Genomic DNA, 13,267 nt, shown 5'->3' on the forward strand with positions numbered 1-13,267 from the left:
GTGAGTGGGAAGGGGGAAGGAAGTCTTACAGTTGGTGAATCAGTTCCAACCCTGGTCAGTCCTGCTATGAAAATACTTTGACATTTGCAATTCAAACTGTTGAGTATCAAATTCCAAGTCATCTCCAACCTTTTGAATATCTAAGCCAAACAAATCATATTCATCAAGTCTTAATCAGAGCATAAGACCAGCAGTCTCGAATTAAGTGCATTCTTTTTATATATTTGTATCACATACGTGTACCTGTATATTAACAGATTTTAAGTAAACAACATAAAATATGTTCCTTTATTCTTTTCTCTTTTTGTCTTCCATAGACCCCCATCAGGACAAACATGGTCACAAACCCAAGACGACAGCCCACACCCTACATGCATCCCCACCAGATCTGGTCTATACGTCGCTCGTCAACGGTGAAGCATCGCAAGAGATCAAACGTCTTGAGTCGCTATGTGAGACAAGGTTTCACCAGCTTTCCAAAGCCAAAGAACAACTCCAGGATGCTACCAAGGGTTTTGATGCCATGGCAACCATTGTCAAATACCTCTCACATGAGGTCAGTAATAGATTTATCTGTTGTTATAATATCAAAACAATTCATAAAGGTTATGATGAATACAATAGAAAATTAGGAAGAGTCATTCATGTTTTGATATTCTATTCAGAGATGCACAATACAAATTGAAAGAATGAGAGAGCTTGTTCAAGTGTTCCCATGCAAAGAACTAGTAATATTATTAAAGAAATAATGAATAATATTAGTTTTATTTGTTTAATTCTCGAATTAAATGGTTAATTATTCCTAGGAAAGGTGCCCTAACTTATAAAACCTTAAAAAATAACAAAGAAATCATATGATATAGAAATTGATATGACTTTGTGAGCAGGAATCAATATAATGATTATCATTTGTATCATTATTGTCATTGGTTATTTCAGTGTGTTTGTATGTGTGTGGAAGGTGTATTTCATTTTTAACTAGACCTACAAATGGACTTTGCAACAGAAGAATCACTCATTTTGTCTCAATTTCATAGATTATTTTTCTATTTTGTCTGTTTTGTTTGTACAGGTCGATGGCTTCTCTGCTCCCTATCTCAAAGCTAAGAATGAAAAGCTGCAGAAGCAGGTGACAATGTCAACAATTAAAACAGGTATTTTATTATTGCAATTCTCATTATTTATCATGACTGGTTGATAAGCCAGAATAATGTATGGGCTATAGGCTGATGTAGATTGATGAAATGTAGATGGACAATCCCATAGTATAATACACTGGACCTCGTATGAAGAGTTGCAATGCTCTGAAATAAGCAGGGCTTGAACAGTTATATTAATGAATTGCACCTTAAATCTATTTGGTCTGGTATTAATTCATATATTTTCAATGCAACTTAATAATCTCATGGCCAAATAAAGAGTACACTCTTTATTTTGCATCAAACAATCATCACGATAAAAGGTTGCTCAAAGGATAATGTATATACATGCCTGTATCAGGCGATTTAATGGTTAACATTGCACAGTAACCTCCAAGGAGCTGTGTTTCAGGATGACTGCAACAAGTAACAATTTGCTCTTATTATTTCTTCATCTTAGCTCAACAAGAGGCAGAGATTTGTCGTCTCCAGGAGGAGCTAAACATGGAGACACATACCCATGAAGAGGAGATTAGGAGAACAGAGCTCCTTCATATGGAGGAGATTAGAGATCTTACCGAGACACTCAGGGCCAAGCATAGCAAGGATATACAAACAAGTGAGTAGGAAGTCTGCTTTTATTACTGACAAGAATGTGTTTTATAAAAAGGCATAACATGGTATAATAAAATCCTCTTCTTTTATACATTCAGCTTGGAAAATCATCTGTTTCTGAGTTGTATCACGTCAAGTGATGTCAGATAATAAAAAAAATAGATCAATGAAGTCTTGAGTTTAGGATAATCAGGATAAAAATAACTCTGGAGTATTGTTTTTGGATAATGTGTTGGTCTTACATACCTCTTGAGGGAGTCCCTTGTTCATGGGCAGTTGCTCTTCTGGCAGATTTTCTTAATGGGTTAAACTGAAACTTTTTTTAAAATTTTGTTAATAGTTGTTATTTGATATTCTTCAATGTAGAGGTATAAGAGTCACTAGTTTAAGTTCCTTTATTTCGATAAAATGGTATATTTGATAGAATTTACAAAGAAATTAATTTTTTAAGACAAATTTAAACAACCATATTTCCATATTTCCCCTCACAGTGGCCACTGAACACACACAGGAAATTAGAAGACTAGCTGATGGCCACCAACAAGAGGTGAGGAATGATGGAAGATAGAGGGGTAGTGGTGGTGGTGGTGGCCGGGGTGATAAGGATGGTGATGATGGTTGTTGGATGATGTTGATAGTGATAATGTTGGTGATAATGATGATAGTTATGTTTGCAGTGATGATGAGGGTGATGATTATGATGTTGGTGGTGGTGGTGGTGGTGACGATGATGATGGGTGATTATGGTGGTGATGGTGATGGGTGCGTCGTGGTCTAGTGGTTCTGACTCTCGTCTTTCAAACAGAGGGTCGTGGGTTCGAATCCTAGCCATGGCGTGTTTTCCTTCAGCAAGAAATTTATCCACACTGTGCTGCACTCGACCCTGGTGAGGTAAATGGGTACCCGGCAGGATTAATTCCTTGAATTCACTAACGCCTTTGCAGCTGGAGCTACAGCCGGGGTAATATATAGTGCGCCATTGAATAGGCAACTAGATAATTCGGCACCTCATAAATGCTATCTATTATTATTATGGTGGTGGTGGTGGTTTTGGTGATGATGATGAGTGATGATAGTATCAATGATTGTAATGATGATAGTGATTAGTGAATGTGGCCTTTTTTGTAATAACACCTGTAACCCCCAAAAGACGAATGATGCACTAACATATTTCCTATTTTTATATCCAGATGTGTGACATGACAGCGAGTCATCAAAGTTTAATCCATGATATTGAGGACCAACATGCAGAGCATGTAGCTCAGATCAATCAGAATCACATAGATCATATAGAAGAGATTACAAGAGAGAAAGACAAGGAGATAGAGACTGTTAAGAGGGATGCAGAGGAGAGGATTAGAGAGCTACAGGTAAATATATCAAATATATTGAGACTTCTCAATGTATTAAGTGTAGTGTTGTCCTAATTATAAGTGAAATATGAGCTTGGATTTATTGTTTACATCAAACTTGCCATTTATTTGTTGAGATATGTTGGTTGTGGTGATGGTAATTTCCTACCTGATTGCTAAGAAAACATTAATGCTTAAAGGAAGATTATGTGCTACAAGGGCTATTTATGGATTCAGATATGTAAATCAACATTTGATTATAATTTTGCTGATATACATTGAACCAAGGAACTGGTATTGGTTAATTTTAGATGTTCTTTTTATAGGCAATTAGATTTTGAGTGATGCTTTAGTTGAGCTGTCACTCATCTCAGTTTGATCAAGAAAATTCACTCTGTGACCTATACATACACCTGTTAGACTTGTATATTCTCCTCATAATACATGTATGTTGAATATTTACTTGTTTTATTTTGTCAGGATGAGATTTTCAAATGGAAGTACCAATGTGATTGTCAAATCAAAAGAACGCAAGAATTAGAGGAAGCTTTAAGAAAAGATGATGATGCCAAAGTTCAGGTAAATATTCAAAATGATATTCAGACTTCATTTGTGTCCAAATAACCTTATTTATGTGGAACCTTATGGACTGCCTTACCAGCTAATGAAGCGTTATTTTCTCCTCCAAAACAATAACCAAAAAATTACGTACTTTTATCAAAGTAATTTGATAAAATCTTGTAGATTAGTTTACAGACTGATTGACTGAAGATTTGTCTCTCTATGGTATCTACACAGATTATGCCTGATGCTTGGTATTACTCTTGTAATATATTTCCCAAAGGTAATTGTTAAGGGTTTCAGTTTAGACATGTAGTTCATTCCTAGGATTGTTCGCAGAGAGAAATTTACACCTATCTAAATCTTCTAGATATTCAATTTGATGTAAATGTAGTGGTGGTGATGTTGATTCTACAAAGGCCATTTCCCTTTATTGTCTTATTGGCCAAATAAATATAAGTTTGAAGTATAAATGAAAAGCATTGTAAAAATACAGTATATATTGGCCCTTAAAATGACAGGGATAGAAAAGGTTAACTTAATATGTATGGCAAATGCCCAATTTAAGGGATTAGAAACATGGTATATGAACATAAATCACAGCTGTATAGGGTATGAAGGAAATTTCAGTTTCATTGTTTTGTCTTTCAGGCTGCCATAGCTCAGTACAAGCATCTACCAGACGAGGTAGCCAGTATGAAAGCTGTCATGGAGATTAAGAATCAAGAGATACATGACCTCAGGATAGGAAAGATGGCTCTTCAAAAAGAGGTTAGTATATTTAAAGAAACTACAATACAACTTAAGTCCATTCGTTGTGGTGATAATTTTATATTTTTGGTTCTGTGAATTCAAGTTTGTTGATAAGAATGCAAAGTAATTGAAAACAAAGACTGTAATGGGGCAATTCAATGAAAGAACCATCCCTTTTTGTACATCCAACTCACAATTATGTGATTCTACTTCTACTATTCTTCTATTGTACTTCTATTCTTTTTTCACATCATAAACTGCTCAAGACATGATAATTTGAGGGCATAACAAGTCCTTAAACTAGAAAATAAATTGAGATAAAATATTTTCAAGAAGGTCCCACACAGTGTATGTCAGTGGAACATATGTTATATAATTTCCCAATAGAAAAGAAAACACAGGAAGTCTGTCATATCTGCTCCTGCTCCTCTCATTCTATGGGTGCATGTTCCTCCTTCATGTCTGTGTACGGTATGCTCTCCTTCTTGTAGATTTATCATTGAACAAAAAATACAGGGTTCCAACATTGTGATTATGCTTCCCTTTTTTCTTAGGTTGACTTGATTCCTGATAAAGATGAGAGGATTAAGAACTTGACAGCGAAGGTTGAAGACGTCCAAGCACTCATGCAACGCAAAACAGAATATGAAAGGTATGTAGGAACAATCTATATGTATACTAGATAGCAGAAGAGACCTGAAATGGGCAACTTTTGTAGAGATTTTACAGTCAAACATACATAGGTTGAATCTAATTCGCCTCATAATATAGCTATAACTTTGAACTTGCATGACTAAAGGAGCATGAAGATAAAGACAAATAAAAAGAAATGTAGATAGAATTATTAAAATCATATATGATTAGAGAGGAGTCTTGTGAATATCTTGTGCAAGGCATGCATTTGAGAGATGAGATTTTGTTTGCTTAGAGAGAAACCAAGAAAAGGAAAAAAAAAAAAGCAAAATTTAAAATATGCATCTTGCACCTTAAAGCAGTGTTAGGAGAATTATTATATTAGGTGAAATGTAAGGAAAGCAAGAAAGTAAGATGAGTTTGAGAAAATTAGATGTTTTTCATTGTTAATTCTTGCTATTCCTCAAACAGGCAACTATCAACTGAGCATGTTCACTTGCGGGCCTCATACGAGCGTGAGAGTAGCGTCAATAAGAGACTTTCCATGGAGAACGAGGAGTTGATGTGGAGACTAAACCAAGGTGATAACCTTTCACCCCCACCCCGCTTCAAAGCAACGTCGACCCCTTCACCGTCCCCATCACCGACAGGAGCACGGAAAGGCTTCTCGCGATCAAGCTCCACGGAGAGTCATGAAAGCGGCGTATTCTCACCAAACCATCCGCATTAATCGTAAAGATGATGATGAAGAAGAAGGATGTGCTCGCATGGGTCTACTAATGAGGTACAAGCAGATGCGTTTGAATGTTCAATGAAGATGCAGGATATCGCTTGTATTGGTCAATACCACCGTGGTATCTAGTAGAAGATGCCTTCATCGTATGCCCAGAATGTCATCATGTGGATGATAGAGGGCGCTTCTCATCAGATCGCTGAATATTCCACATTGCAATATTCTGAAGATTCAACGAGTTGTGATTTATCTTCTTGCAATATTCTGAGACAAGAAGGAAGATAGTGATATAAAATTTAATGGGTTTTGAGATTAAGGTCATCAAAAGGTTAAATGTTGCAATATTCGAGTAGAGGATGATTATGATAAATGAGGCAACGATGTTACAAGTGGCATATTATACAAAAATTATGTGCTTAGCAAATGATGCATCGGAGCAGTAAGATGAATGTGAAACAAGGATTTAAAGTGTGTTTGAAAGGTTTTACTGAAATTATAAATTTTAAACAAACAGACATGAATGGTAGTCAGTACAACATCAAACAGTAGACATTTATTTGAATTAAACCTTGTTATGATAATAAGTAAAGTTGGACTGTAGTGTATTCAGCAGTAGAACAGTATGTGTACCTAACAACTATTTCATTTTGTAAACAGTAGTCAAATAGTCAAAACTGTTTGAATTCAGTAAAAAAATAATAATGATTGTTTGCATCTGAAATTAGTCAATGTTGTGAGATTTAACAGTAATAAACTCATATAATGCCAATACTTTTCAGCATTCTCTTGATTGTCATATTATAATATGAGCCTCTGAGATTTCAATATGTGAGGAAAAAAGCAACTCAAGAAATAATGAATTAATTTAAAAAAAGAAAATAATATGAAAGAGAGATTGAAATGTACTTAATACTGAATAAGTAACCTCCATAGTTATGGTGAAACATGAAATAAAAATATGCTACTCTTGAAAATGGACATAAAAGTATTTCTGTTTCTCTCTTTCATATTTGTTTGCCACTTATTATAAATTATACATGCCATGAATTTTACAAAATCTTCATTTCTTTTAAGAATATATATCATCATTAAGCATGATATTTAAAGCTGGTTGTTCAGAAAAATACACTGATTTTTATATAAATAGTGTGTCCCTTGCATGCTTATTAATCTCCATAAAAAATATTCCTTTGACTACTATTTTCTTGTGTCTTTTGGAGTTCTAGTGATTATTTCAATCACTTAATTCAATGTCATAGAAGTGAAACATGTGATATACTTTATTTAGAATGGAAACTACTCTTTTTTTTCTTTCGCTTTTTTTCAGTGTGCCATTTATATATTCTTGGGTGCCAAAGACAAAGATATATTGCCTTTATTTGGAAATAAAACTTTCTGTTTTGTTTGTTGAAGATAGTCTACTATTAGATGTTAAGCACCAATAAATTATTCTAAAGCAGTTCACTTGTTAAGTATTCATGAAGCGATAGGTTACAGTGCCAGTAAGGCTTAAAGATCATATTCGTTCAAATATTCTTGTGGGGAATAGATTTAAAGATGAGATAAATGATGAATTATCATAATACCATGGTAATTGAAGAGTTGTTGGTGTAGTCCCATTGTGTAGTATCTGTGTGATTGTGTTAAAGGGGTTTAATTGATTGTTTCCACCAAGAGTATGACCTCTGACCTTGTATCCTCTCCCGACACATATCTCTTTCTAAAATATAATGAATATTTCTGATTGTAAATAAAATGTTTATTTGTGTAATTATATTCTATTGATTATTTTACTTTATTTTTAAAACTTTCTATCAAATTATGCTCTTTGTAATTACCTCATGAAAGATCTGTATATCAAGCATTGTGTAAATGATGTGTCATTTCATAGTTAAATTATTCCTATCTAGTGGATAGATTACGAACATTGCACTTTACCAAAGCTTACATCTGGATAACAACTATTCCTCTTAATAATTCTAACATTAATATAGATCGTGCTATCAGGAATAGGCTAAACATGAGCACTGCACATATTAAATATATACTAATTATACATATTAAAACATACTGCCAATTGAATCTTTAAAATTGGTGTTTGGAACTAGATATTGTTTGGTTAGATGCCAGATGTCTACCAATATAGAAGTAGATAACATAAGAGACGCATTGCGGAAGCTTGATTTGAATAGAAATCAGAGCTTGGTATTCTTAGATGAAAGACACTGCATGCTAGAACATGTGTGTGAACATAAAATTGTTTCATATAATTGAAACAAAAATCAGGTATATATCTGATTTATGTGAATAATTTCAAGACATTGCTAATGTAAATGAAATTATCAAGTAGTGAACAAACCATTTTTTCAAGTTAAGGAATTCATATTCCTGCAGAATACTTGGTTAGATGATAAAATATGCTCTAAAGCATTGATTATGAAGCAGATATAATTTAAAGTAGAGGAAATTTCATATTTATTTTATGGGGGTTTAGTTGTTGCAGATGTGAACTTCGGTAAAGTGCAATGATCATGGATTGCATGTTTGTTTATTTCTATCTTAGGGAAGTAAGGGACCAATCTATGAGACTGGTTTCTTGATCCCTTCTTACTGCTTTAATTGGTGCTACTCTATCAAGTGTTAGATCGGTGATGGGTTTTCATTACATGTTTTAATCACACACTGCACCACAATCTTCTATAGTACACTATGATCTATAGTATTTAGGATGGTTGATGATGTTTTAGTGTTTAGATTTTAAGAAATCTTCCTTTTTATGGATGTTTTCCTTTTTCCCCTTGTGTCTTCATTTTTCACCTTCCCTCTATTTGTGATTATTTTCTTATTTATCATTATTTTCTTAAATAAAATCAATCAATTTTGATGTAGTTTTTCATTGCTTTGTTTTTAATGAATTATGAAAAAAAAAGAAAATACCACATTTGTTATTTTTCATTTATAATCTAATTCTTGAGTAAAAGATATGTACCGGGAACACTATATGAGTTATGTGAAATACGGGGGAAATAAATGAACACATTAATTCTTTTGAAAATCTTATAACTTGTCAAATAATGGGTTAAGAAGCCTATGTATTTGAATCTAGTAAATCTGTACTTCATAATTTTAGGATTGTAGATATCATGTTTGAACAAGGTGTTGCAAATTTCAGACAAAGTGCATTCTCTACATTCCAAAAAAAATGTTGGTAGTGATAGTTCATTTTGATAGGAATGTTAATAATCAAAACAGGATTGGCTTACAAAAATGTTAATTTTATATGGAGGAAACATAAAAGATATTTTAGTTCTTAGGGCATAATCATGTGTATTTGTTGTAAGCTAGGCACACCCTGTCAGATATTATTTGTCACTTTAACATTGTTGTCATGTTAATGGTATATTTGGTGACTGTTAACAGTTAGCACAGCCAATAATATCGTAAGCTATGATGATTTCATTATCTTCATGATAGCCAGTAAAATACGAACCACTACTGGCTTTTCAACTCTCTCAAAGTTTGCATCTTGTAAGAGAATATTGAGAGTAAAATATTGAGCTGTAACTGTCAATGCAGATAGTGTATACTATTTAATGGAGCCAAATAGAATTGTGATTAATTCTGAATAGTAACTGTAATAGAAAATTTAGACAAATTTGACTGTTGGTTCCACATTCTCCCTTTTTCTATTAACATATTTTTAGCAAACCTTAGCAATGAGTAGACGTGTCTGTAAGCTCCCTGTACAAAAGTAACATGTTGCAAGATGCTATTTTTGTTGCATCTGTCTTTGTATAAAGTTTTGAAGTGTTCTTTCATTGTGTCTGTATATTTTCTCTCAATCTGTTTCTCTTCTAAGCTCTCTTTCATTGCATTATGGTTCAACATGTGTGTTAGATTTCTTGGTGTTTTAGCAAATTTATTTCTATCTGTGATTGTCTTTCATGTTTAAAGGAAATATTCTGTGTGAATTGTTTAAAAAACAAGCATTAATGTCATAGTTTCACTCTGTGCAAATTGATTTTTCAGCATTTTCTTTATGTATTTATCCTTTAACACCACCTTTTATTTCTTTATTGATCTTAAAAATAGAAATATTGTCTGTTCAAAAGAACCAAAAGAAATATTTTTATTTGTTTAGCAATTGGACATATCATACTTTAACTATCTACTTAATGTAGATGAAACAAATTGCAGCAATCATGTCACATTTATAACAGCAATATCACTTAAATTATTGAACTAAGTCACCTCAATATTTCGATCTCTACTTTCCTCTAACAGATATTTCTCAAGTTTTTAGTAAAGTCCTGGCTCTTTCCATTTGTGATCATGCTGTAAGGAAATGATGTACAAACATTTGATCAAAACACAATAAATTTTTTCTTGTAATGGCACTTAGTGTGTGAAAATGAATTTTAAAGCAGCATTTAATGGCAGACAGACAGACAGATAAAAGAGAACATAATTGATATCAATTTGTCTGTTTGATGAAAAAGTCTTGTCCTGCAATCTAGTTGTGTGCTTGTTAAAATCTATAGTATGTTGCTTTCTGGTGGGTGTTTCATGAAAGTTGTCAGCACTGACTGTTACTACGGTAACTGTCGGAGAAAGACAACTTTTCAGTGTTGACAACTTTCATGAAACGGTCCCCTGATGATACAATGTGTAAAATAGATACTACTCATGTAGGGTTGTGAAGATATATGTGCGCATTCTATATGTTACCATGGATATTGGTGAAAATCCAAATGCTTTTGGTGTGTATTTATATATTGTGTCTGTACATTATGAATGATGCCAATATTATAAATTAACATATTTAAAAAAAGACAAAATATTTATTGCAGCTTTTGTGTAATACATGCTTGTTGTTAAAGGAGAGAGGGAAGGGGAGTGTATTTCAAAATGAAGTTTTTGACTTCCTTATTTGTGTATCAAAAAGAATAATAATCATCATGAACACATCTTTTTATGTAGCTGTAAATTTGTTGTTGACCCATAAATTTGTTGGTTTTAAGAGAAAATGGGAAATGTTTATTTCATGTATATCTTCAAAATATTTGCATGTTTTATTTCAGGTGTACAATAAAAGTTTTTGTTTATATCTAATATTCATGTTTCAAAGCGTTTTGTATACTCTGTGGAGAAAATATGTGCCCTTTTCTCTGTTACTATTTTCATTCTTTTTCCTCTATCTCTCTTCGGCTGAAAACTCATCTTCATTCGAAAGGCCTTGTACACCAGAGGGTCCTTTCCAGTATCACAGAGCATAAAACTAGTGGAAATTAATAGCTTGTGTATACTTGTTTTGGTTAATGAGTGATTTGATTTGGGTTGACATGGTGACCTCGAATAGGTGTTTAGGCTGTTAGAAAGTTACAGGCAACTTCATGAACAATCGGTAATCCTTTCTTAGGCGCTAAGTCAACGTCAATGAAAACTTGGTGGATATCATTCACCACAAGAAAGGATCTCGAAACGTCCGTTAAGTCGCTCGTAACTTACAAAGAGCTTTGTGAAATGGAAACACCCACCTGGACCAGATTCGATGTGACAAGGTTTTGACTCTCCAACACTTCTTCATGTTTGTCTTTACTTTCAATCTGTGTCTCTTTTTCATTCGTGCGATTGCACAAAGGTGGTTTTGAATCTGCAGTCTAAAACCATGGTCTGTGCAGATTTGCATTAATTATGGTTAATTCAGCGCATTTATAATTCAGTATGTCCAATAATGAATGCACAAATCTTAAAATACAGACTTTTGCTTGATTAATGATCAGGCCATTTTTAATTGAGCCCACTGTTATCTTAATTCACATGAACAGTTGGCCCATATGCAGTACAGGGTAACTGTTGTAACAATGTCAATTTAGAACCGTGATAAATTCAACCATTCATTACTGGACTCTATATCAAAATATGCACAAAATTGAACACTGGCGTAAATCTAAGTGGTGTACCCCCCCCCCCCACTTGAATAGTTTGACATCAAGGATTTATGACAATGACATTGAAAGTAATTGATGTATATATGTGATTCTACATAAGTTTAACCCATGGTTTTAGACAATGGATTCAAACCATCTTGAACAAATTGAACATTTCTGTTCCTTTATCTATGTCTATCACCTCATTCTCTATAACTTAAAAGCTTAAATTATACTCTTGTAAATTTATCATATCAACAAACCAGACATAAACCTGCAATTAACATTTTAAATCATTTTATTTCATAATATACTGCTTTAATTTCATTTTATTTTCAGACATATTTAATAAGTGGAAGTAACAAGTACATGACAGCCCAGAAAAAAAAATCTTTCACATATCATTCAGACTCTACTCTGAGAAATAATAACTGGAGTGTAGAAGACTGAAATTAATATAGATTTTGAGCTAGGATTTCAGACAATTATCAAAATTTTTTGAGATTTGTTTTTGAGTGAGGAAACAGTATATAATCCTGAAGAGTAGATGATTTCCTCATCTGTGATCATATTTTCTTTACGATAATAAATAGGCAACACACATTAAAGATGTCAGTTCCACATTTCAACCAACAATATATCATTTTTACATATGATACAAGAAATTTATTTCTCCTTTTCCATACCTTCGGCTCATCACACACATAAAAATAGATTTCTAGAGCAATCTGTTCATTTAAAACAGAAAAATGACTTGTGTGAGATTAAGTAGAATTTGATTAGTCTTTAAATCAGTCACATCAGACAACTGAAATTATTTTTTTAATAACTAGACGGATTACCTATCAAATTAAATTTCATTTTTTTTACTTTGTCATTTGATTCACAAGAAGTAAAAATAATAGAAGTGAAAAAAATATTAATTTCCTAGATATCTTTGTTTTGTTATGTTTTTCTCCTCAAATTCATTGACAAAGTTGACAATAAAACTGCAAATAGAAGCATTGTTTGAGCATGCTAAAAATCTATGTAGAAATTGACCCAAAATAGAAAAGCAATACGAGTTCCATATCACTCTTGTTCAATGTTGAAAATAATAATAGTTATGTTATATGGCATTACAATACCTATATCCTATATTTCTCCTTACACATACAAAAGCAAATTTCACTATCTGTTACCGTATTCTTTTTTTCCAAACAAACTTTGCTCCATGTTTGCTTTGAAGATATCCTCTTAAATTTCAACACTGACTACCAGTTTTTCTGATCTCTTTCAGATTAAGGTTACATAAATGTCCTTTTACAGGATTCACAGGATAATAAGTGTTTAGTTAACCAGATATGTGACTCGGCATACCGAAATGAGAGAGAAGTCGCAAATGAAAATTCCTAGAAATTCGACAAACTAATAAAAAAGTCAAAATTTTGAAGATTTTTTTTTTTTTCATTTTTAGATTCTTCCATGTTTCATAATTACTGTGTGAAAAAAATGAGTGAATTTGATGACGGGAAAGTGATAAAAAAACAGTTTTTCTGCGAGTGTTTTTTT

At 32.9% G+C, this 13,267-nt stretch overlaps 1 protein-coding gene across 3 annotated transcripts in view; it reads left to right on the forward strand.

Moving 5' to 3' along the window:
• LOC121408128 overlaps positions 1-10,891 on the forward strand; it is a 57,254-nt gene extending 46,363 nt beyond the window's left edge. For all 3 annotated transcript variants that reach the window (XM_041599463.1, XM_041599470.1, XM_041599458.1), the window contains 9 exons: positions 318-556; positions 1,073-1,154; positions 1,600-1,758; positions 2,246-2,301; positions 2,945-3,124; positions 3,587-3,685; positions 4,319-4,438; positions 4,975-5,072; positions 5,525-10,891. In XM_041599463.1, the coding sequence (XP_041455397.1) occupies positions 318-556; positions 1,073-1,154; positions 1,600-1,758; positions 2,246-2,301; positions 2,945-3,124; positions 3,587-3,685; positions 4,319-4,438; positions 4,975-5,072; positions 5,525-5,783 (1,292 nt within the window). In that variant the 3' untranslated portion in view covers positions 5,784-10,891. The remainder of the gene's footprint in view (positions 1-317; positions 557-1,072; positions 1,155-1,599; positions 1,759-2,245; positions 2,302-2,944; positions 3,125-3,586; positions 3,686-4,318; positions 4,439-4,974; positions 5,073-5,524) is intronic.
• The last annotated feature ends 2,376 nt before the right edge of the window (positions 10,892-13,267 follow it).

The sequence above is a fragment of the Lytechinus variegatus genome, chromosome 1, assembly GCF_018143015.1.
Source record: "Lytechinus variegatus isolate NC3 chromosome 1, Lvar_3.0, whole genome shotgun sequence".
NCBI classification, from domain to species: Eukaryota; Metazoa; Echinodermata; class Echinoidea; order Temnopleuroida; family Toxopneustidae; genus Lytechinus; species Lytechinus variegatus.